This window comes from Perognathus longimembris, chromosome 11, assembly GCF_023159225.1.
Source record: "Perognathus longimembris pacificus isolate PPM17 chromosome 11, ASM2315922v1, whole genome shotgun sequence".
Taxonomy (NCBI): domain Eukaryota; kingdom Metazoa; phylum Chordata; class Mammalia; order Rodentia; family Heteromyidae; genus Perognathus; species Perognathus longimembris.
The window spans coordinates 21,884,299-21,908,203 of NC_063171.1; the positions used below are offsets into that span (position 1 = coordinate 21,884,299).

A 23,905-nucleotide genomic window follows, 5' to 3' on the forward strand; every position below is an offset into this window, starting at 1 on the left:
AGCATAGAAACATAACAAAAAGTAAATCATAATCTAATGTAATATACCTAATGTAAATAGTCTATATTACTTAAACACTATATTCTTATATTTGAAATGTATGTGCATTGTTAGCTTAAAGCATCTTAGCAGTGTGCTAAAATCTAATGAAAGCTGGGGAAGTCCTCAGATATCTGACTTAAAGACAATTGGTAAACACTTCAAAGTTGCAAGTAGAAGAGGGCTATATTTAGGAAATTCCTTACAGAAGTGACAGGAGATCAGATAAATTATTGGGGTATTCTTATAGTTAGTGAAATAGGAGACTAGAGCCTAGACAGTTTATTACTGTAGAAAAAAAGGAGAAGTCAGAGATACAGTACAAAAGAACTCAGTCAATCTCCCTTGATGGAAGACAAATAAGAAAATTTTAAAGGAGTAGAAGCTGAATACTCTATAACTTCAAAGCCATGGACCATTTTCAGGTGCCATTGTTAGAGTCCCAAAGAAATAACCTAGAGGAAAAGTCAGTAGAAGATATTCATGCACACAAAAATGATTTTCCAGATCACTGACAGATTCTAAGAGAATGAATTATAATTTTAACACCTCAAAATACTGAGGAATCTTCACAAAACATGAAGATACACCAAGAAACACATGAACTCACAGTAGTGTTTTAAAAGTATAAGCTTTAGACCCAGAGACCTTGTCATTTGTAAGTCATGTGGCCTAGGAAAGTTTTTTAACCTGAACTTCACTTCTTCATTTGTGAAATGAGATAATTTAATAGTTCATAAGGTTGTCATGTGGATTAAATAAAGGTTCAATGAACAGCTTTACCCACTAGTGCCATTGTTTTTATCACAACTAGTGTGTAGTATACAATACTCAAAATGGTGTGTGAAATAAAGTGTTAAAGCCACCTGGGATAGGGCATGGGAAATAATGCAAATATCTTTGTTACAGAATTCTAATTTTCAAGCAACTTGAATGAGATGATTTGTTCTTATTTTAAAACTATATCGGAAATGAGACTTAAATTTGGCTCTTAGTTTTATAACTAAACACAAAAGTTATTAAATTACATATGGGATGGGAAGTAGCGGTGATGTGAAGAAATAAACTAAAACTAACATTTATTAAGAATTTGTTCCTTTTAATACATTCATTCATTCTATTCATTAAAATCACTCATTCTAGGAAAAATAGCCATAAATGTGTATAGGTTTTGTTACTTTGCTGTTCCTCAATCCCTGTCCTAGTTTATTGGGTCTTCAAAGCAGTTCATTTATTTCTGTAGTAAGCCCAGAAAAGAATAGACTGCAAGACTAACCTAGACAATGAAAATTAAATTACATCTTTGCTTGTTTTGTAAATACTTTTTTATTTCCCAGAGGAGAATGAAAGCTTATGGATGGCAATAAAACCACATTTGGTAATATTTGTAGGCAAATAGTTCTGAAGAAACTATGGTATTCAAAATGGATATTGTTGCTCAGAGGTACTTAGAGGGTTAAATCTCTGAGCTGTAGAAGCAGATTGTGTTTTCCTTTTGTGATCTAGGCTGACAAGACATCAGTATTCTATTCATCTGTTGGGAATTAGGCTGTTAATCCAATCAATGACTTGAGTGAGCTGTGGCCTACCTCCCCCACTGGGGAACAATCGGATCAAACTGCAGATTGTTTAAGAGCACTGTGCTGTCCTCATGTCAGGTGGAATTCTCAAACGTTCCCTGGTGAATTGGGGATAGGGGAAGCTGTCTTGGCCCATTTATCCTGCTCCTTAAATAACCAGGTATCTGCCTCATCCATACGAAAGCATTTGGCAGTAATGACAACAAGAATGCAATAGAAATCCATTAACTTTAACTCACAAAACTGGGTGAAAGGAAGAAATGTTTTCAAATGCCCCACAAAGCAACTTATATAAAAGTTTTTCACTTTATTAATATCTTTGTACTCCTTAAACCTTAAATCATTTTCCTGGGTGCACTCTTTTATTTATTGTTTTAATTTGTTTTATGTCATTGAATTTTCTAACCACCACAAGCCCTTTTTGTGTATTTACCCTACTCCACATGTATTTTTGTAAGTCAGCAGGATACAAATAAATTTTAATATAGATTATGGAAACACTAATTAAATAAAATCTTAATTTTAAAATATCTTTCTCTGAGGAATGCTAATTAAATAAAATTTTAATTTTAAAATATCTTAGTCTGAGCATACATAATTTTGACATCTTTTGCAGCCCAGCAAAATTTGATTTCTAATTACTGATTTAATAGTCCATTAAGTACATTTGGAAATTATTATTGAACTGATTAGATAGATATCCAGAGTTGCACTTATATTCTATAATTTGCTGTCCCAAATTTTTCCTGTTAACCAGTAAGGAGACACAAACTATCATAATGTGAAATGTCTAAACTAAGAAATTCTTAAGCAAGTTATTTACTATCCATATCTTAGTGGGAACAACCTAAAGAATAATTTTACTCTTTTCCAACTATACTACATAAGAGTATTCCAAAAGAATTTCTTTTAAGTATGCCAAAATTAGCCAGTCATTCTGTAAATATTTAAGTTATTGTCTTTTACATATCCAGACCTCTTCTGGGTACTCTTTTGGTGCATGCTATCTTCTAGTGAAGAAAACAAGTAAATGAATAGGATAAATAGAAATAAAATGGTTGTTTACTTTGAACAATGACTTCATTGAGAAGGCTTTATTGAGAAGGAAAGCTGAAAGCTTAATAAAGGAAAATCATGTTTAAAATCTCTGAAGCAGAAATGAATTTGATATACCAAGAACTAGTACTTATAATATAATACACAAATATTTATAGTATTTATACTGTTCTCTAATATAGTAAGGGTAGGCATTGGAAGCACATGAATTTTCTTAGAAACTTGATAAAAGGTATCTGAGCCTCAGTCTCTATAAATGCTAGTTCTACAGGACTTGATGGGATGAAGCCTTCTTAATAAATCTAAAGTGGTATCTTTTGCTATCAAAAAATTTGTATCTGACAAATAACTGACAGAAAACCCAGAATGAAAGGATAGCTAACAAATACAGGAAGTTATGGGATAACATAAAGGTATCTAGATTAAATTTTCATATTACTTTCAGTTTTGTATGGGAATAGATAAAATTCATCTATATTATTATTATTTATTTTTTTTTTTTTGGCCAGTCCTGGGCCTTGGACTCAGGGCCTGAGCACTGTCCCTGGCTTCCTTTTGCTCAAGGCTAGCACTCTGCCACTTGAGCCACAGTGCCACTTCTGGCCGTTTTCTGTATATGTGGTGCTAGGGAATCGAACCCTCATGTATACGAGGCAAGCTCTCTTGCCACTAGGCCATATCCCCAGCCCCAATTCATCTATATTATATTTCATGTGATTCCTTATCATAATTGAAAGAGTAATTACTAGAAATTTAGCATATACACTATTATAGAAACAAAGCCACGTATACAAAAATAAGAAAACTTGAAGACTTTTTTAGAGATCAAGGAAAGATTATGACTTAAGGAGATTATTAATGTCGAGTCAAGTATTTTTATTAAATATTTCTTGACCTGAATATGGTAAGACACAAGGAGACACAAAACAAGTATAAACCATGGTCTCTGCCCTGAGGTCACTCACTGTCTGACACAGTAAGAATCCCATTAAATAACTAACCAACAGTTAAAAGCCAGTGTATAATCAAGTGCCATAATGAGAGATACTCTGAAAGTGGGAAAGTGATTGGGAGATTTATGGGAACCATATAGTTAGAAACATCTTTTAGAGTGAACTGTGGCCTGGTAAGACAAGGTGATATTTGATCAATGCTGACATGAAGGTAGGATAGGTAGTAACAGGCTCAAGCAGACTGTGGGAGTGAAAGCCATAATTACTCATATTAAGGAATTTGGACTACTCTGCATTTTAAATGAATAGGTTATCCGATTTTTTAAAATTTAGCATGTTCGATTCCTCAGCACCACATATACAAAAAAAAAGCCAAAAGTGGCACTGTGGCTCAAATGGTAGAGTGCTAGCCTTGAGCAAAAAGAAGCCAGGAACAGTGAGTGCTCAGGCCCCAACTTCAAGCCCCAAGACTGGCAAAAAAAAAAAAAAAAAAAAAAATTAGAAAGTTCATCTTATGACAGTGTATTGTATCTAGGGAAAGGGAATTAGGAAGGAATATCAGTGAACACAGTTGTATTAATTCTAATGGGAACTGATAAAGTATATTTGGTTAAGGACAACTGGAAATATATATTGATTTACCAGATACTTGAATAGTCTCTTAACACATTGACTTAAGGAGTGCCAGAAGAATATTAAGTTGTTGGGGCTGGGGATATGGCCTAGTGGCAAGAGTGCCTGCCTCATATACATGAGGCCCTGGGTTCGATTCCCCAGCACCACATATACAGAAAATGGCCAGAAGTGGCGCTGTGGCTCAAGTGGCAGAGTGCTAGCCTTGAGCAAAAAGAAGCCAGGGACAGTGCTCAGGCCCAGAGTCCAAGCCCCAGGACTGGCCAAAAAAAAGAATATTAAGTTGTTACTGAAAAGGATTGAAACAACTTTAATGGAACCTACTGTTTTATAACCTAGTTTATATAAAAATTATGTGATATCAGAGAGAGAGAATAGGAAAATGCAAATAGAAAAATATTACATGTGGTTTTATTATTTAAAGACTTCAGGACTAAAGAAATAAAATCCACTTTTATAGCTACATTCAGAGAGAAAAGTTGAAGTACTTGTGAAGTACTTTTAAAACTTCATTAGGGATAGAGAAGGGAACCAAGAAGAAAAGGAATCATTTTTATTTCAGGGTAAAATTAGGTTAACAAGAAAAGCATTAGCAGAGCTAAAATCATACCTGTTCAGAAGGCTGAGATCTGAGGATCAAGATTCAAAGCTAGCCCAAACCAGAAAATCCGTGAGACTTTTATTTCCAATTAGCCACCAAAAAAGCAGGAAGTAGAGCTGTAGTTCAAGTCACTAGCTTGAGCAAAAAATCCTAGGGACAATACCTAGGTCCTGAGTTCAAGCCCTGAAAACTGGCACACACCACAAAAAAGTCGATCAAATGAACATGTAACAAAATCCATCAGGTAACTGAGGAATTAAACCCATTTTTTAAATTTTTAATTGTTATTATAAAGGTGATGTACAGAGGGTTACAATTACATAAGTCAGGTAAAGAGTACATTTCTTTTTGGACAGAGTCACCCCTTCCCTCTCTCTCTCTCCCACTTTTGCCTTCCTTTTTCTACCCACAAGTTATATAGTTCATTTTCAATATAGTGTCTTGTGTACCACTGCTGCATTTGACTACCTTTTGTCCCTCCATTTCTGTGCCCTTCAGAGACAGATAAACAAACAAGACAGATAAATGAAAACAAAAACAACAAAGAAAAAAACTCGTTTCCATATTCTGCATTTCAGGTTCTTTTATATGATTGGAGGCACATAGGCCTGTACCTTTATGTTTAAACCCATTTTTAAAAGCTGACTTCTGGGACTGGGAATGTGGCTTAGTGGTAGCTTGCTTGCCTAGCATGCATGAAGCCCGAATTCCATTCCTCAGCACCACATAAACAGAAAAAGCCAGAAGAGGCACTGTGGGCTTAAGTGCTAGCAATGAGCAAACAAAGCTTAGAGGTAGTTCCTAAGCCCTGAGTTCAAGCCTCAGGACTGGCAATAAATAAATAAATTATAAATGCTGACTTCTGCTGGGTGCCAGTGGCTCATCCCTGTAATCCTAGCTACTCTGGAGTTTGAAGCTAGCTTAGGCAGGAAACTCCATGAGGCTCTTATCTCTAATTAACCACCAAAAAGGCTGGAGGTGGTAGCTCAAGTAGTAGAGTGCTAGTCTTGAAAAAAAGCTGAAGAAAAAAAAAAAAAAAGGAAGAAATAAAAGCTCAGGGTCAGCACCCAAGCTCTGACTTCAAACCAGCACCCCCCCCAAAAAAAAAAAAAAAACCAATGGCTTCATAAGAAGAAAGAAGGTAAGTAAAAATAAATGAAAGATAAAGAACCAATAAAGCTCTGCCAATGTCCTAAAGCAAGTAAAAAAGAATCTTTTTTTTTAATTTTTCATCTGTGATATGAACATTTTAGTGAGTAAGCTTAAGTTACAAATGTATTACCCATAATGATACGTTGTTTTATTAACTTGAAAACAGAAAAAAAATTAAAGCAAACAGAAAACTTATTTGGATTTTATTTGTTGATATATTGTACACTAAGCATTTCATAAGTTTTTAGTAAAAGCAGTAGATTTAGAAAATAAATGTTTAGGAGGCTGTGGAATATAACAAAAAAAACATTTGCATACCAAATATTTATATCATTTAAAAATACAGCTTTTAATGCTGAATTTTTAATTAATTGAAGGCGCAGGCTTGGTTTCTCCCTCCAGTCTATGTTGTACCGTGTATTTTAGGCAGTTCACTCATGATGACACCTACTACTCCTACTCTTTTTTTGAGTCACTCAGCTAACAAAGGAAGCTAAGCGCTGAAAATTGCAGTTCAAAGCCAGCCCAGGCAGGAAATCTTATCTCCAGTTAATCACAAAAAAGCCAGAAGTAGAGCTGAAGTTCAAGTGTTAGAGCACTAGCCTTGAGCACAGGAGTCACAGTTGAGTGTACAGCACTTGCCTAACAATTAGGAGGCCCTGAGTTCAAACCCTAGTACTGAAACAAAAGGGGGTGAGGGAGAGAGAAGGCCTAACCACCAGTTTCTCAAATTTTATTTGCTTGAAAAAGTACAGTAATCACTTGAAACAGAAGTAAAAACAACATTTAAGGTTAGATATCTAAAGCTCATTAGTTAAGCGTAGAGCACTTGCCTAGCTGAGTTCAGTCCCTAGCACTGTTAAATTTAAATAAATATTTACATGTAGTCTTGAAGAGTAAGATTATTCAATCTCTGCATTTTTTAATTTTGAAATTATGGTAATAGGGACTACACAAACATATGTTGTATTTGAGACTTTAATCTCAGCCACGTAATGTCTTTATCCAGCAAAAATTCAAATTCTTAGTCATATTTCTCTTTATTTGTATTTGTATAGATTTCCCTTGCTCCGTTTCAGCAGCATGGTATAATACAGAAAGTAATGAGTTTTTTTTTTTTTTTTTTTTTTTTGGCCAGTCCTGGGCCTTGGACTCAGGGCCTGAGCACTGTCCCTGGCTTCTTCCCGCTCAAGGCTAGCACTCTGCCACTTGAGCCACAGCGCCGCTTCTGGCCGTTTTCTGTATATGTGGTGCTGGGGAATCGAACCTAGGGCCTCGTGTATCCGAGGCAGGCACTCTTGCCACTAGGCTATATCCCCAGCCCTGAAAGTAATGAGTTTTAATGTCAGAAGGTCTTGGGACATTGGGCAAAATATATAATGCCTCTTGCCCCCATTTTGTTCAGCTTATAGATGAGAATAATAAATTGGGCTCCAGTGGCTTATGCCTATAATCCCAATTTAGGAATCTAAGGTGTAGAGGATCACCATTCGAAGTCAGCCCAGGCCAAAGAAAAGTCTGAGAGAATTAATTTCCAACTAACCTGCAACAGTAGGGCCAAGTAGTAGTGTGACAGGGAAAACAACACCCCTTCCCACCATCAAAAACAAAACAATTAACAGAGTTGTTATGAAAATTAAGAAAAGAAATTATGCTTATAAGTGATGCTTATGGTACACACTAGGTACTTAAATGTTTCATTGTTTCCTTCGCTCTAATCTTAGTTATCTGGCACCTTTTGGAAGGATACATTCTAGATTTGTGTTGGTTTCAAAATAACTGAACAGGTACATTCTGCTTTTCTTTTCTTTTTATATAAAATCTTTTTCTTAAATGTATTCCGTACTTCATAGCTTCCTTCTCTTTGTACTGACTATGAGTATTTATAGATGGTGTGATACATAAGAGTAAGACTTCTCTTTCTCTCTGGAGATTGCTAAAATCTACTGGTTGGCATGCAGCCCAGTCCTCTTTGTGGTCATCTGTTCTCTGTGGTCTAAAATGTCTGCAACTTGTCACCTCTCTCCTATCTTCTAGTTTCTGCTGGCTGATATTATTGCTGCCCTTTTCCTTCTAATTACCATTAGGTTCTGCTAGCCTTCTTAACCATTCTTTATTCCTTGTTTTCTTCCTTCACTTCTCACTTTCCATGTCTTCTGCCTCCTATTGCTTCTAATGTTTCATAGACCAAACTGGCCTAGCATTCCTAAAGTAACTAGAGTTTTTCTATAAAGTGATCAAATAGTCACAATATGTTTACTATACGTGGTCCTGGTCACCATTTTTCCCCTAATACTTCAGGCTCTATACCAAGTACTTAATGCCAAAAATAAGAAACCAAACATGTTTGGGTTTTCTTACAAGTAGATTCTTTTTCTTTGCTCTTATTTAACTTTTATTATATGCAGAATTTTGTGCTGGGTAGAAAGCATAAAAGAAATAAGGATCTTTAGTATTATATTATGAAATAATCCTTGCATTTAAGGGAGCAAAAGAACACAGATATATTCACGAAAGTATAAATAGGGAAACAATGGAGGGGATAGGGAAATGTTTTAGGAAAAAGTTACAAAGATTTTTTTATGTGTTTCATTTTTTATTTCTCCCTACTTTAACACTATAATACTAAAATACTTCCTTGTTAAACCTTAAAAAGAGAGAGAGAGAGAGAAGAGATGATAATAATGATAGTGGTGGTGGTATTGATGGTACTCTTCGTAGTAGTGGTAGTGGTGACTGTTTTGGAACCCAGTCTCAGTCTCTAAGGACTGGATGGAAGAGACCTTGCATGATTCTCTGCCATCGTAAATGCAAAGAATGAGTCTATCCAGTGAGCAACTAGTCACAGTATGTTTATTTGTTTTTGTTGCCAGTCCTGGGGCGTGGACTCAGGGCCTGAGCACTGTCCCTGGCTTCTTTTTGCTCAAGGCCACTCTGCCACTTGAGCCACAGCGCCACTTCTGGCTTTTTCTATATATGTGGTGCTGAAGAATCAAACCCAGGGCTTCATGTATACGAGGTGAGCACTTTACCACTAGGCCATATTCCTAGCCCCACAGTATGTTTAGTATGGTCCTTATAAGCACTCTTCTCCATACGCTCTTTCATTTAAGACTCTGTGTTTAAGTTCCCCATGTTGCCACTCATTTATGTTCCTTTTATTAATATTTATTAATTTTATTAATATTTATTTGGAAACAGGATGTGGAAGATGTGTGTAGGTGCTTTTATCCTTTTGCCATTTGGATCTTAAGCACTGGTAAATTTTTTCTACATTTTAACTTTATTAGGTTATTTTATTTTTAATTCAACTGGGTATTTTTATTTTACCCTAATGTATAATCCCTTACAAAGATTTCAACATGTGACCAATTCTAATTTATTTGAATAGATTTGGCTGTTCTTTATAACTCATATTTATTAAATTTGAAAATTCCCTTTAAAAGAAAAGGCATAAATAACTATGACAAACAGCCTTTTTCTCATGTGGTCATTTGAAATGAAACAACCAAAAAATTTAATCAATTTAAATCCAGAAAAATTAGCTGATATGAGTTGTAAACCAGATGAGTAAAAGCTTTCACTTTTTCATTCCTGACATCCAATTCCATTTATTCTTTATAATATATTTTAAAATAGAATTTCTGTAAAGACTGAAGTTTTGAGTCCCATACTCTGAGGTTGCTGAGAAAAATGGTTAGTCATACTCGTGCTTCCATACAAAGTCTGTTTTAAATACACAAAGAGGAATAATAGAGATAAAGATTTATAGATATAAAATAGTGTTTTATTAAAGCATCATAATTATAGTGGATCATAATACAGTACTTGGTTTAAATTAGCTATTAAAACTGGATAGACTTTAATGAGCCATAATCATTTCAGGTTAATAAGTTTATTGTTGGAATGTGTCCTGAGTTCTCATTATTTGCTAGGTATACAAAAGCAGAATATGAGATGAAGTTATATTTGGATCCCTAAATAATTCTTCCCTCTGTTTTACCCAGATACCTAGCTTTTAGACATATCAAAGTGCTTAAACACACAAACAATTCAGAGCTAAAGAAAATTCTTGATGTATTTTTAAAAGACTGCTTCTTTTCTGTAGTACACTTGAAAGAAAATAGAATTACAAGACAAGCTTGGTTTCTATTCCCAACTTGCGAATCGATTCTGTGATTGGAGTCATGGTTCTTATGTTCATGTCTCTGCTCTAATTGATTTCTAGGTGGACATGCCCTAAGTTGAAAAATAAAATATCTCAATATTTCACATTAAGCACTAGAACACTTCAGCCCCACAGCATCTGAACACAAAAGCCCCAAATTAGGCATGGTGATCTAAGGAATATAGCAAACAAGAAATGGATTGGGAGGTGGTAGAAAAGCTATTTTGCCTACAATCCTGAAAGTCAAAAGTAACCTTTATTTTAATTAATTTGGTTAGTTTTAATTGGGAAGGACTTGTTAATATCTAATAGCTGAACGTTAATTTTGTATCTTTTTTTTTTTTTTTTTTTTTTTTGGCCAGTCTTGGGCCTTGGACTCAGGGCCTGAGCACTGTCCCTGGCTTCTTCTTGCTCAAGGCTAGCACTCTGCCACTTGAGTCACAGCGCCACTTCTGGCCATTTTCTGTATATGTGGTGCTGGGGAATCGAACCCAGGGCTTCAAGTATACGAGGCAAGCGCTCTTGCCACTAGGCCATATCCCCAGCCCGCTGAACGTTAATTTTGTGTACACATAAGTTGAACTCAAATTCAGAAAGTACAAATGTATTTTATAGTAGCTTTATTATAAAAGTATTATTAATTTTAGAAACTTTCACAATTATATATAAAAGAAAAAACTGTCATCCATAATATTATACTTGAGATAATCCCATCCTACTTTTTTTCTGTAGGTAAATACACATTTTTATCTGCAAAGTGGTAGGTATCATACTGTACATGCTGCTCCTTCCTTCCTTCCTTCCTTCCTTCCTTCCTTCCTTCCTTCCTTCCTCCCTTCCTTCCTTCCTTTCTTCCTTTCTCTCTCTTTCTTTCTCTCTCTTTCTTTCTTTCTTTCTTTCTTTTTCTTCAGTTCTTTCTTTCTTCTGCTGATCTTAGGGCTTGAACTTCAGGCCTGAGCATTTTTGGCTCAAGGCTCTAGTGCTTTACCAATTGAGTCCCAGTTCTACTTTTGGCCTCTTGATAGTTTATTGAAGAGTCTCACAGACTTTTCTGCTCAGGCTGGCTTCGAACTTCAATCCTTAAATCTCAGCTTCCTGAGTATCTAGGATTACAGATGTGAGCCAGGAGTACCCAACTATATGTGCTTTTTATCACTTTGTCTACTGAACTTATGAGTATCTTCTTATATCTATAGATACTGTTTTTAACATAATGTCTATTGGCTTCTTATTCCATTAGTATAATTGTATTTCATCATACAAATACACTGTAGTCATGCCAGTGTTAAGATATTTTAATTGTTTCTGTTTTGCAATATATAAGATAGATTGTAAATGTCAGGAAGAAAGTAGCAGAATTGGGATAAAATCTGTACCCATTCTACCCTTCCTCCCAGTGTTCCCTGTCTTTCTCTGTAACATCATCTAACATACTATTCATTTTACTTTCTTTTTTGTGTATGTTCCCCAGGCTCTCCCAGATAAAGCAGAGATTTGTTTCTGTGTTGTTTATTGTACTTTTAAGACAGTGCCTAGCACATAGTAAGTACTCAGTAAATATCTGTTGAATTTAAGCAATGAACATTCTTGAAGATAAATATTTGTATAAACCTTTGATTTATATATTGATGGGTTAATAAAACTTTTTGGGTACAGGGGGATCCATGAGGTCAGAAATATTTTATAATAATTCCAAGACATTATTTGCCATTTTCATACTCTTTCTCCTGTAAGCACACAGTGGCATTTTTCAAAGGCATGTCACAAATATCACAACATTGAATTTGAAAACATATGAATATTTGTTTTCTATTTATTGAGACATTAGATTTTTAAATATAAAACAATGCTATTCTTCCTCACTGTGTTTTCTTTTCTCATTTTTAATCTTTAAAATGTTATATATAATAACATGTAATGTTTTTCATGCTAGCTGCATCTGAATAAGATGAACCTAAGAGCACTTTGTGGACATAGGGCATAGCCATTCTTTAGTTTCAATTACTCATTTATGTTGTGCTTATTTTACTGCAGTCCTTTTGTCTTCAGCAATTTTCCTATGATGTAAAAGTCAATGCAGTCATTTTAGCTGCAGTTCTCAAAGCAAACTAGTTCTTAAGAACATTGTACAGATGTGAATCTATTTAGTTGCCTTAGAAGGATGAAGAATCAATAGATGCTAACTTCGAGTATTTTCCTTTCAGTAGTTTGCCTGTCCTGTTTACAGTAGTTATTTATCAATTTACATATCATCTGTTGAAGGCATCTCTTTCTGTTGCAATCCATTTGAAAATAGACTTTTCTGCAATGATAGTATAATGGCATAAAGTGTGGCACAGAACACTCAACTTTCCATTTAATTATAGATGTATAATTATTCATTCAGGGTGAAGTTTTTGTGTTTGAATTGATGTTTACCCAATGAGAAAAAAATTTCAGAAAATCAAATATTTTTATTTTTCTGTATTTTGTTGTCTTTTTAAAATATGTACCCCTTTTTTGTCTCAGAGAAACCCATTAAGAAAACTAGTTATATGAGCTAGTCAGAAGTTATCTTCAATTATCAATAATAAGTCAGTTCCATTTTTCTCTGGAAGATTAGAAAATGCCCAGAAACAGAGAGCCAGTAAAAAGTAACATCTAAGTTATTCAAAGATTTGTTATCCACCATCCTCAAGTCTCCAGAAAATGATTTTCAAACTGCACTGTGGGAGGCCCTCCAATGATATTAATCTATTTAAGCAAAAGCTCCTCTGGCATAAAGTAAATAAATTAGGATATACTCTAAAGCCAAGTTAAATTAACATGAAAATAATACACAGGTCTATGATAAAGCTTACTACAGATCTTCTTTCAAGACTTTTACAAATCACCACTCAGAAACTATTTTCTATTTTGAAACATAATTGAGCAACTTGTTTGTCTGAGGTACAGTCCTTAGCAGATGGGTAGAAAATGTAAAAAATTCAGGCATATTAACAGTAGTAAAGGTATAATGGATTGTTTTGTGGTTGAGGAAAACAACCTTTAAAAAAATGCTAAAGTTCCACCAAAACCAAAAAAAGTCCTAGAACTACATAGTGAAAGACCAAATTGTTTACAATAAATGACGTTTTGTTCACTCATTTAGTTGGTACAAGATATTGAAGAACACCATCCATTTAAATCAAGGAAAGGTTAAGTCATCTTCCATGACCTCATTGTACAGTGATAAGAAGTAAGATGCTCAAAGGTTAACATTCCAATTATTTTAAAAACTTGCTGGCACAATTGTAATCCTAGCTACTTAGAAGGCTGAGATATTAGGATTGCAATTTGAAGCCAACCCCAGCAGGAAAGTCTGAGACTCCTGTCTCCAATTAGCAACCTAAAAACCAGAGGGGAGCTGTAGCTCAGAGTGGTAGAATGCTAGCTTTGAGCAAAAGAAGCTCAGGAAGAGCACCCTGAGTTGGAGCCCCATGACCAAACAAACAAAAAAATCTGCTGGCATAAACTGCCTCATTCTCTAAAACTGCCAATCCAAAATGAGAATTGTCAACATTCAAGGTTAAACCTGTGCCCTCCTATGAGTAGGCGTATCCACCTGCATCATGTAAGCCCCGCCAAATCCATGTGCCAATTCTAACTAGAATGATAGGTTGGTTCAAATAGATACTATGAGATAGACTGTAACTCTATTTGCCACCTGTGTGCGGCCTAGCGTGCTCTGTAAGTATTGTATCCTCATTGGCCGCCTGCGTGTGGCAAGTTTGGCTCTGATGTTTGCCTTATAACCAGGCTGGAAGGTCACATGGGCACGCAGTTCCAGCTCCTGAGTCTGGGCTGCACACGTGCGGGTGGTTCCAGCTCCTGAGTCTGGGCCCTGATCCTGCACATGTGGTCGGCAGTTTCAGTTCCTGAGTCTGGGCTGCGACCAAAGCCAGTCGGTTCACTTTTTGTTCACTTTTTACTTCCCCAATAAATTCATCTTTTTGTTAGAAAAAAAAAATGAGAATTGTCATTTTTCCCCAAAAGAAGTTAGCCTAGAACCTTCAGCTGATGGACATTTATCTAGCAAATGACTTCAAAAACTGCTGTATGACTTTTTCAAACTTCTAAATTGTTTTAGTTATTATCCGTTTAGTCAAAGTGCCTGTAGAGCGGCGTAATACATTCTAACCATAGATATAATTTTTTTTCTCAAATTTTTATTATCAAACTGACGTACAGAGAGGTTACAGTATCATACGTTGGGCATTGGATACATTTCTTGTACTGTTTGTTGCCTTGTCCCTCATGCCCCCCTCCCTCCCCCCCTTTCCTTACCCCCCCCCAGGTGTTCAGTTCACTTACACCAAACAGTTTTGCAAGTATTGCTTTTGTAGTTATTTCTCTTTTTTTACCCTGTGTCTCTCGAATTTGGTATTCCCTTTGAATTTCCTACTTCCAATACCAGTAAACACGGTTTCCAATATACTCAGATAAGATTACAGAGATAGTGTAGGTACAAACATAGGAAGGTGATACAAAACATCATCAATAATAGAAACTACACATACACAAGTCCTGGGCCTTGGACTCAGGGCCTGAGCACTGTCCCTGGCTTCTTTTTGCTCAAGGCTAGCACTCTGCCACTTGAGCCACAGCGCCGCTTCTGGCCGTTTTCTGTATATGTGGTGCTGGGGAATCGAACCTAGGGCCTCGTGTATCCGAGGCAGGCACTCTTGCCACTAGGCTATATCCCCAGCCCAGATATAATATTTAAACTTGCTCAAAACTACATTTATTAACTCATAATTTTATCACTACTTTAAATTATTTGCAACCAGTTTGTTTGAGTGCTTTCCTTCTATGTATTTACTAGAAACACTTTTATTTTTTGCACCAGTTCTGGGGCTTGAACTCAGGGCCTGGGAACTACCCCTCAGCTTCTTTTTCCTATCTGTTGAGCCACAGCTCCATGTCTGGCTCTTTTTTTTAAAGTAGTTTATTGGAGATAAGAGTCTATGGACTTCCCTGCCTGGGCTAGCTTTGAACCATGATCCTCAGATCTCAGCCTCCTGAGTAGCTAAGAATACAGGCATGAGCCACCAGAACAACTATTTTTAAACAAAATTTGTATTTTAAGGGTCAAATTACTGGATAGGGAAAAAATTTTTCTCATTAGCCATGTCATGGAAAAATCCAAACCCTCTATGCAACCCTATATTACTTTTTATTTTTATTTTTTTTCTCAAATTTTTATTATCGAACTGATGTACAGAGAGGTTACAGTTTCATACGTTGGGCATTGGATACATTTCTTGTACTGTTTGTTACCTTGTCCCTCATGCCCTATATTACTTTTTAAACTACATCTTTACAACAAGCTTTAATAGAGATGGTGGTTCAAATGTGAAATAAATTAAAGCATCAGTCATTAGTTCATAAAGAAATCCAGTAACACTCAAAAGTTTTCTGTTATAGAAGACAATTTGAAAGCATGGTATCTCCATGTCTATTACACACACACACACACACACACACACACACACACACAGAGATATATGTATGTGTGTATATGCTATATATAACGGGGGGCGGGGGTGAGGCTGGCATCTGCATAAGGCATTGCCTAGGGCTGAAAGTCATCTGAAGCTAGAGCCCTCTAACAAGTTCACATGGCTTTTGGCAGAATCCATGTCCTCAACTAATAAACCAACTTGTTTATGGCATAAGATCAAAGTTCCTGATGTTTCCACAATAGTTCTCATTTCAATTATCACAAATATCAAAGCCAGGAACCTGTGCTCACACTTTATAATCCTAATGTAATCTCAGGAGTCTGAGATCTGAGGATTGTGGTTCAAAGCCAGCCAGGGCAGGAAAGTCCTTGCGACTCCTATCTCCAATTAAGCACCAAAAAGCCAGGAATGAGGCTGTGGTTCAAGTGATAGAACACTAACCTTGAAAAAAGCTCAGGAAGAGCACCCAGGCCCTGTTTTCAAGTCCCAGAACCAGCACCAAAAAAAAGTCAAAATTTGAAACATAAGAGAAGACATAATATTATCTTTGAAAAATTGGAGGGTAGTTTTTTTTTTCAGTTAGATCAAGAGCATTTCTATAGCTATGTGAGTCCAGATTAGTATTCTTACTGGGAATTGGCAGTCAATTAATTGGGAGATATATGAGCAAAAATTAAGTCATAAAATTGGGCTGTGTTCTGTGCTTGCAGGTGACAAAAAGATTACATTTGCCTAGGGACTATTTGTTGGTTTACCTATGAAAGACAGAGATATAGCTGGAAAGATGAAAAACCAGTCTCTATTTCTTACCACTACTTGGTTCTTTGTAAATGTTCTATTCTCTCCTACTGCAAAGGGGTTTTTCCCAAGTGAATGTTGCAGTTTAGAATTTATATCTTTTAGTTGTTCTTATGATAAAATATACTCAACAGAATTTATCCTTTTTGAACGTACAGTTCAGTAACATTTTATGCATTTGTACTGTTATGTAACCATCACTATCATCCTATCTACAACTGAAACTTTGCGTTGGTTAAACTAACTCATTTCCATGCTTCCTCCTACCCTGCCCACTCTGTTAACTATTTTACTTTCTTTCTCTATGAATTTGATTTCTCTGGGTATATCATATAGTGGAATCATATGTTTGTTCTTTTGGTTTCTGACTTTTTTCACTGTACTCTTTAGTTTTGTGCAAAGTAAAGGACCTTCTTATATATACAGTCCTATCCCATGGCTCCAATTTGAAAAATCTTGAGAGAAAACTAATTTTTAGTCATGGCTTTGGTAACAGACTTGCTTCTTCAAGTTCAAGATGGTAACAGATTCTGTGATCTGCTGTTTGAGTTACATAGCTCTTAAAAACTTTGTTGTTCCCCTGCTTTCACTAAAATAGCACCTCACACTACTCGAGTACCTTACTCTTATTTTTGTTGTTTTCTTACAGTGCATTCACCACTGAGTGTTGTTTTTCAGTTCTGTTTAAGATAAAGTCTCCTATGTTGCCTAGGCTGGTCTTGAAATCATGGGCTCAAGTGATTTTCCTGCCTCTGCTCCCAAGTAGTTAGAACTACAGGCACATATCATAGTGCCCAGCTCACTGCTTATTAGTAAATATATTTATTTACTGCTGCTCCCCTATAATATAAGATTTATAACCTCAGATATGTTGTCTGTGTTGCCAGTGCTTGGAACCACCATGACTGGGACATTATGGGAATTCACAATACATTTCTCATTAGAAATTGGGCTGGAGAATATGTACTTAGCGTTTATTGGTAAATGTGATCAAAAGAAAATAATCCAACTGCCAGTGATTCACACCTATAATCCTAATTACTATGTAGTAGACTGAGATCTAAGGATTGAGGTCTAAAGTGAGACCAGGCAGAAAACATTTTTTTTTTCTTTTTGCCAGTCCTGGGCCTTGGACTCAGAGCCTGAGCACTGTCCCTGGCTTCTTTTTGCTCAAGGCTAGCACTCTGCCACTTGAGCCACAGCGCCACTTCTGGCCATTTTCTATATATGTGGTGCTGAGAAATCGAACCCAGGGCTTCATGTATATGAGGCAAGCACTCTTGCCAATAGGCTAATATATTCCCAGCCCCCTTTTGTACACTTTTATAATGTATTATTTGTTTTTTTTACAGGACAATGAAGGCCAAACAGCTCTTCATTATGGTAAGATATTTGTCTCGATTTTATCCAACCTAGCAGAAATAATTTCTATTGATGACCTGTTAAAATCCTTACAGATGCAGTCATAGTAAATTAAGCATTTCTGTACCATCATCAGAAATGGAGATTCCTTCATTCCCCTGTTGAAAATTCATTGTTTTATGATTGATGTTGTTAGTGACATCTAAAATGCCAATCATTATCACTGTAGAATTTGTATCTCTCCTATGAGATACTTCCTTTTATGTACAGTAGCCCTTTATCTGTAAGTTGCTTTTATTTTTACAGTTTTAGCTACCCTTGATCAACTGTGGTCCAAAAATATTAAATGTTCTAAAAATTACATAAATAATTTTAAATACCACTCTGTTCTAAGTAGGATGATGAAATTCTACACCATTCTTCTCTACCAGCCTTGAAGATGAATCATTCCTTTGTCAGTCCATTCATGCTACATTTACACATTTGTTACCTAGTAGCGGTCTCAGTTAATAAGATCAGCTGATCACAATGCTTGTGTTCAATTGACCGTTTAATAGTAGTCTAATATATATCACAGTATCTAGGGCATTCCTATATCTTATCATACAGGCATTGTGTCATTTCATATCATCACAAGATAAATGATGAGTACAGGGTAATAAGATACTTGGAGATTTGTATAACTTCTTTATAATATTGTTATGCTTTATCAGTTATTGCTGTTAATCTCTTACTATTCCTAATTTATAAATTAAGCTTTGCCATAGGTATGTATATTAGGAAAAAGTGTACATATATAGGATTTGATATGATCTGAGGTTTCAGGAATCTACTGGAGAGCTTTGAAATACATGCCTGTAGACAAGAGGAAACTACAATAACTGAAGTAAAGGGAAAAAAATTGACTTTAACATATTTTCCCTACTTACTAATTAGCCTGGCTTAAGTAATCTTTAAACCATTTATAAAACGATAAAAATTATAGAAGTACTACTGTGGCTCTTAGTAATTGAATAAATTCAGTGAAATAAAAGATATTCTAGTATATCATGAATTGCAAAGTCTTGAATGTCTTGGTTAAATACTATAAAAGCCATCAATATTTAAACCAGACTAAAGATGAACCATCTTCACACATTTTGGGAAGGAATATTCTAGGCCATTTATCAGTCGTGACCATCTTATTCTACCATTTAGTACCAAGTGGCTCAGATGCCCTTGGATATCTTTATTCACTGCTTAGCATTTCTTTGGTTATCAGAACTCTCATTAGGTTACCTACTATCTAAACTGTAGGACTAGTTCTAATGCTACTGATATAAATCAACATAAAAATGAAGGTTGAAATGCTAGTAAAAGTCTGCCCCAATTATTTTATGACGTTTCTCTATTACAACCTAGTTACTTAAACTACCAAGATAAAACTTGTTCTGGAAGCTACTGGCTAACAGCTGTAATCCTAGCTACTCAGGAGGCTTAGATCTGAGGATTGCGGTTCAAAGCCAACCCAGGCAGGAAAATCCATGAGACTCCTGTCTCCAAATAACCACTAAAAGCCAGAAATGGAGCTTTAACTCAAGTAATAGAGGTAGTAGCCTTGAACAAAAAAGCTCAAGGGACAACACCCAGGCCCTGAGATTCAAGCCCCAGACCCTGAGATTCAAGCCCCAGGACTGGCACACAATAGAAAGAAGGAAAAGGAAATGAGGAAGGAAAGAAGGAAGAGAGGGAGGGAGAAATCAGACTCACTGTTGAACATAGGTGCAGATATCCTCATGAAAGTGTTAGCAGATGAAATTCATTAATGTATTTTTAAAAGAAAGCTATAAAACTGGGTGCAGTGGCTCATGCTTTGTAATCTAGGCATCACTCGTGCTTATTATCTACTCCGGAGGCTGAAGTTGTAGTTCAGGATGGACTTAGGCAAAACATTTGTCATACTCCATTTCAATAGAAAAGGGTAAACCACTAGGTTTTGAGTGGCATGTTATGCAACAACAGATAACCAGGACAATTTACCACACACATAAATCAATTTGCAATAGATTGAAGTTAAAAAAGAAAAAAGTTAAACTTTTTTAAAAAATATTGAATAAGAAATGTTTCTTGCCAGTGCACAAAAAGTACACACTATAAATTATGGTAACTTGACTATGTTTCAAACTTCTATAAAACAGAAAATAGTATAAGCAAAATAGAAGTGCAAGCTAAAGACAAGAAAATATTTATAATTCAAATAATCTACATAGGCTTAGTTTGTACAATATAAAGATGGCATCTACTCAGTTAATGACAGTAACAACTCATTAGAAAAATACCCCCCCAAAAAAAATCAGTGATCAATTAACAAATGAGAAGACCATGAACAACAAAAAATGATGCTTAACCTCATCTCTTACATATCAAGCATTAATAGTCTAAGTTACACCTACTTGCCAGCAATCAAATTAGCCCAACCTGGCTTCATGGTTGTTGGCAAGGGAGAAAAATTCTTGGATCAGACACTAAAACCTTATTCTCTATCTTACAACAAGCCAAATGAGCTTTTTTTTTTTTTTTTTTTGTCATTTGCATCCAAAGTCCCACAGGAGTGATACAAAGAGACTCAGGTAGACTCCACACATGTGTTGTAGTTTAGGAATTCTAATTCTAGGGAACACCAATCTTTCATCGTGAGCTGCAAGAAACCTGCCTGACTCTTGCCCTACAGGATGTATTTTTATTATGCTAGTCAATAGAGAAGCCTGCTTCTATTCTGGACAGAAACACTATCTCTTTTATGTGTATGTATGCAGATTCTCTACCACTTGAGCCACACTTTCACTTCTAACTTTTGGTGCTTTGTTAGAGATAAGAGTCTCATATACTTTGCTGCCCAGGCTAGCTTCCTCAGATCTCAGCCTACTGAGTAGCTAGGATTAGAGATGTGAGCCACCAGTGCCTCGCTGGAAACATTATCTCTTAATTGATTAAGGCTGTTTAATATGCAAACATCTTTGGAAAGATAGTCTAGAACAAAAGCTGCTGGCACTTCTGCTCATAAAATAAACAGAAACATGAGAGACACTTGGAGAACTATCTGCAAACAATATCAAGAAAATTAAGATTAAAATATTTAGATGCAATTTCCCATTAGCAACATGTAAACATCTAAAATACTAATTTTACATTACTATTAATATATTAATGGTAATGTTACCATATGTGAGAGATATAGATGTGTGTGTATATATGTGAAATAGCAACTGCTTTAAAGAACTATTAAAACATGTATGTAAAATGTGTATGTACATGACTAGGGACCCAAGATTCAAGCATGCACCACAAAAAAATGTATAAATACAATATAGTATAGACTAATCTTTAGGCTTCTGTCTATAAACAGCTGTCTATAAAGTAGATATTGTTGTTTCCATTTTATAAATCAGGAAACCAAAACCTAAGGGAATTAATAAACTTGCTTGGAAGAACCATAAATTCAAACCCACATCTCTAGATTTACTAGACATGAGACCCTTCCAGACCACCTTCCATAGAACTCATTCTTCAAACTTGTTTTTGTGGTATATCTGTCACGTAGCTCTTCTAACATTACAAAAAGCTGTCTGTTATAAACCTTAAGCTTTGACTCTGAAGGAAATATTTCTCAGCCACCCCCACATCTGTGATGGTATTCTGAGATAAACAGGCATAAGTCAGTGAGTCACAGAATCAGAAAAGAAACTCACTGATTGTGAGGCCTTCAGCACAAAATCCAGGGCTACTTTTTTCTCCTGACACCTTGCTTCAAGAAGTCTACTTCCTCTTACTCCAAATATGAGTTGTAAGGTCTGGAGGTCACCTCTTTGCTTACAAAGTCAAATCCCTACCATTGCACCCACATGTTCTAGAGTCATTTCTTATTTCATACCTTTCCTTCTTTCCTTCATTTAGACATTTTTTAATGCCTTCTCTGTGGTACATGGTGTGTTTTCTTTTACTTCTTCATTCCAGAAAGTGTCACAATAGCTAAACCAGAGAGTATGTGCCCATGAGAATCTAGATGAGTCATTCTGTCATTCCTAGCTAACCACAAGGGGGAAATGACTTTATGGATGTTGGAACATGTCCATTTAAGTTTGATATATGTAAAATGCATTTGTAGATAGCAACAGAGTAAGGTTTTTAATGTTTTTATTGTTATTAAAAAGGTGATTGTAGGAGCTGGGAATATGGCCTAGTGGCAAGAGTGCTTGCCTCGTATACATGAAGCTCTGGGTTCGATTCCCCAGCACCACATATATAGAAAACGTCCAGAAGTGGCACTGTGGCTCAAGTGGTAGAGTGCTAGCCTTGAGCAAAAAGAAGCCAGGGACAGTGCTCAGGCCCTGAGTCCAAGGCCCAGGACTGGCAAAAAAATTAAAATAAAATAAAAAGGTGATTATAGAGGGAGTACAATTGATATGTCAGATAAAAAGCACATTTCTTTCTGTACAATATCACTCCTTCCCTCACTCTCCCAGTTTTCCTTCCCATTCCTACCCACAAGTTGTATAGTTCATTTCCAACATAGTGTCTAGTAAGTACCACTATGCATTTGTTTACCCATTGTCCTTCCATTTCTGTGCCTCCCCTTACCCTCCCAAAGACAGATAATTGAACAAACAAGACAAAAAGAAAAGAAAATACAAACAGCAACAAAGGAAAAAAAACCTCATTTCCATTGCCTGGACAGAGTAGGTATTTTTTTAAGCCCTTTCTGACTGTTTTCAAAATAAGTTATATTTTCTGTGTAGTGACATTGAAAAAAATCTCTAAGATATATTACTGATTAAAAGAATTAAGACATAGAACAATATATACATAGTGAGTTACTATGACTATATACATATTCACTAATGGGTATGGAAGATATCCCTGGACAGATATACAAAAGGCCAGTAATATTGGTTGCCTAAGGAAAAAGAAGCCGTGGAACAATACAGCAATAATATAAAAGCTTTTTCCTGTCAACTTCTTTGCTAATTTCTATATTTTTGAGTTGTGTGTATTTATTTCCTATGTGAATTTAAAAACTTACCATGGGTGTGGGGGTTCTTTTGTCCTGTAATTATATTTATCCTTTTGGAATTTTATTTGGGAGAGGAACAGTACTTGGAATTGAACTCAAGGCTTGGGCTTGCTAGGCAGGCAGGCACTCTGCCATTTGAGCCATGCCTTCAGCTCATTTTGCTTTAGTTATTTTTGAGGTAAAGTATCACAGTATGCCCAACCTAGCCTGGGCTGTGATCTTCCTGTTTGTTCTTGCCTGCTGAGTATGACAGGTTTATACCACTACATCCAGCCTTTGTGCTTTCCTTGCAGGTGGATGAGCAAACATACATCACTGAGTCCAGCCATTTGTTGAGATAGTCTTTCAAACTTTTATGGCAGGGCTGACCTCAAACCTCCGTCCCCTGATCTCTGCCTCTCTAGTAGCCAGGATTACTGATTACAAGCTTGAACTATACCATGGTTAGTTTTGGGGAGTGAATGAGTTGCCTCAAGGACAGAGTCTCACTATGTAGCCCATATTGGCCTCACTCAAATTCTAATCCTCCTTCCTTAGACTCCAAAAGCTAGGGTTATATGAGTATTCCACCCTGCCAATTCTCTATTTTTTAATTATGCTTTATCCATTCAACAAATATTTATTGAATACTCACTTGCTTGGTAAAATACACCAACAATATCTTAGAAAAAAGTGATTACAAGAGAGTAAAACAGGCTCTGCTCAAGAATAGATATCAGGGAAGGGTTAATGGAGAGGAAATACTTTTATGCATATATGAAAATAGAATAATGAGCTGAATGACCATGGCTTAAATCTATATTCCTAGCTACTCAGGGGGCTGAGACCTTGAGGATCACAGTTTGGAGCCAGTCCAGGCCAGGAGATTCTCTCCAAAATAACCAGCAAAATGCCAGACTGGAGCCGTGGCATCTATTATATGCCACATATTCTGTGGGCATATTTTATCCATTTAGTCATTTAATACCATTTAATTCTTCCTTAGGAGATACTCAATAGTTCATTCATTTAATTTGATTTTAAGATCCTT

At 35.9% G+C, this 23,905-nt stretch overlaps 1 protein-coding gene across 1 annotated transcript in view; it reads left to right on the top strand.

Moving 5' to 3' along the window:
* The window catches only part of Acbd6 (acyl-CoA binding domain containing 6), a 155,969-nt gene that overhangs the window by 125,378 nt on the left and 6,686 nt on the right, over window positions 1-23,905 (top strand). Inside the window, exon 7 of the mRNA XM_048356489.1 lies at window positions 17,816-17,846. Within this exon, the coding sequence (XP_048212446.1) occupies window positions 17,816-17,846 (31 nt within the window). The remainder of the gene's footprint in view (window positions 1-17,815; window positions 17,847-23,905) is intronic.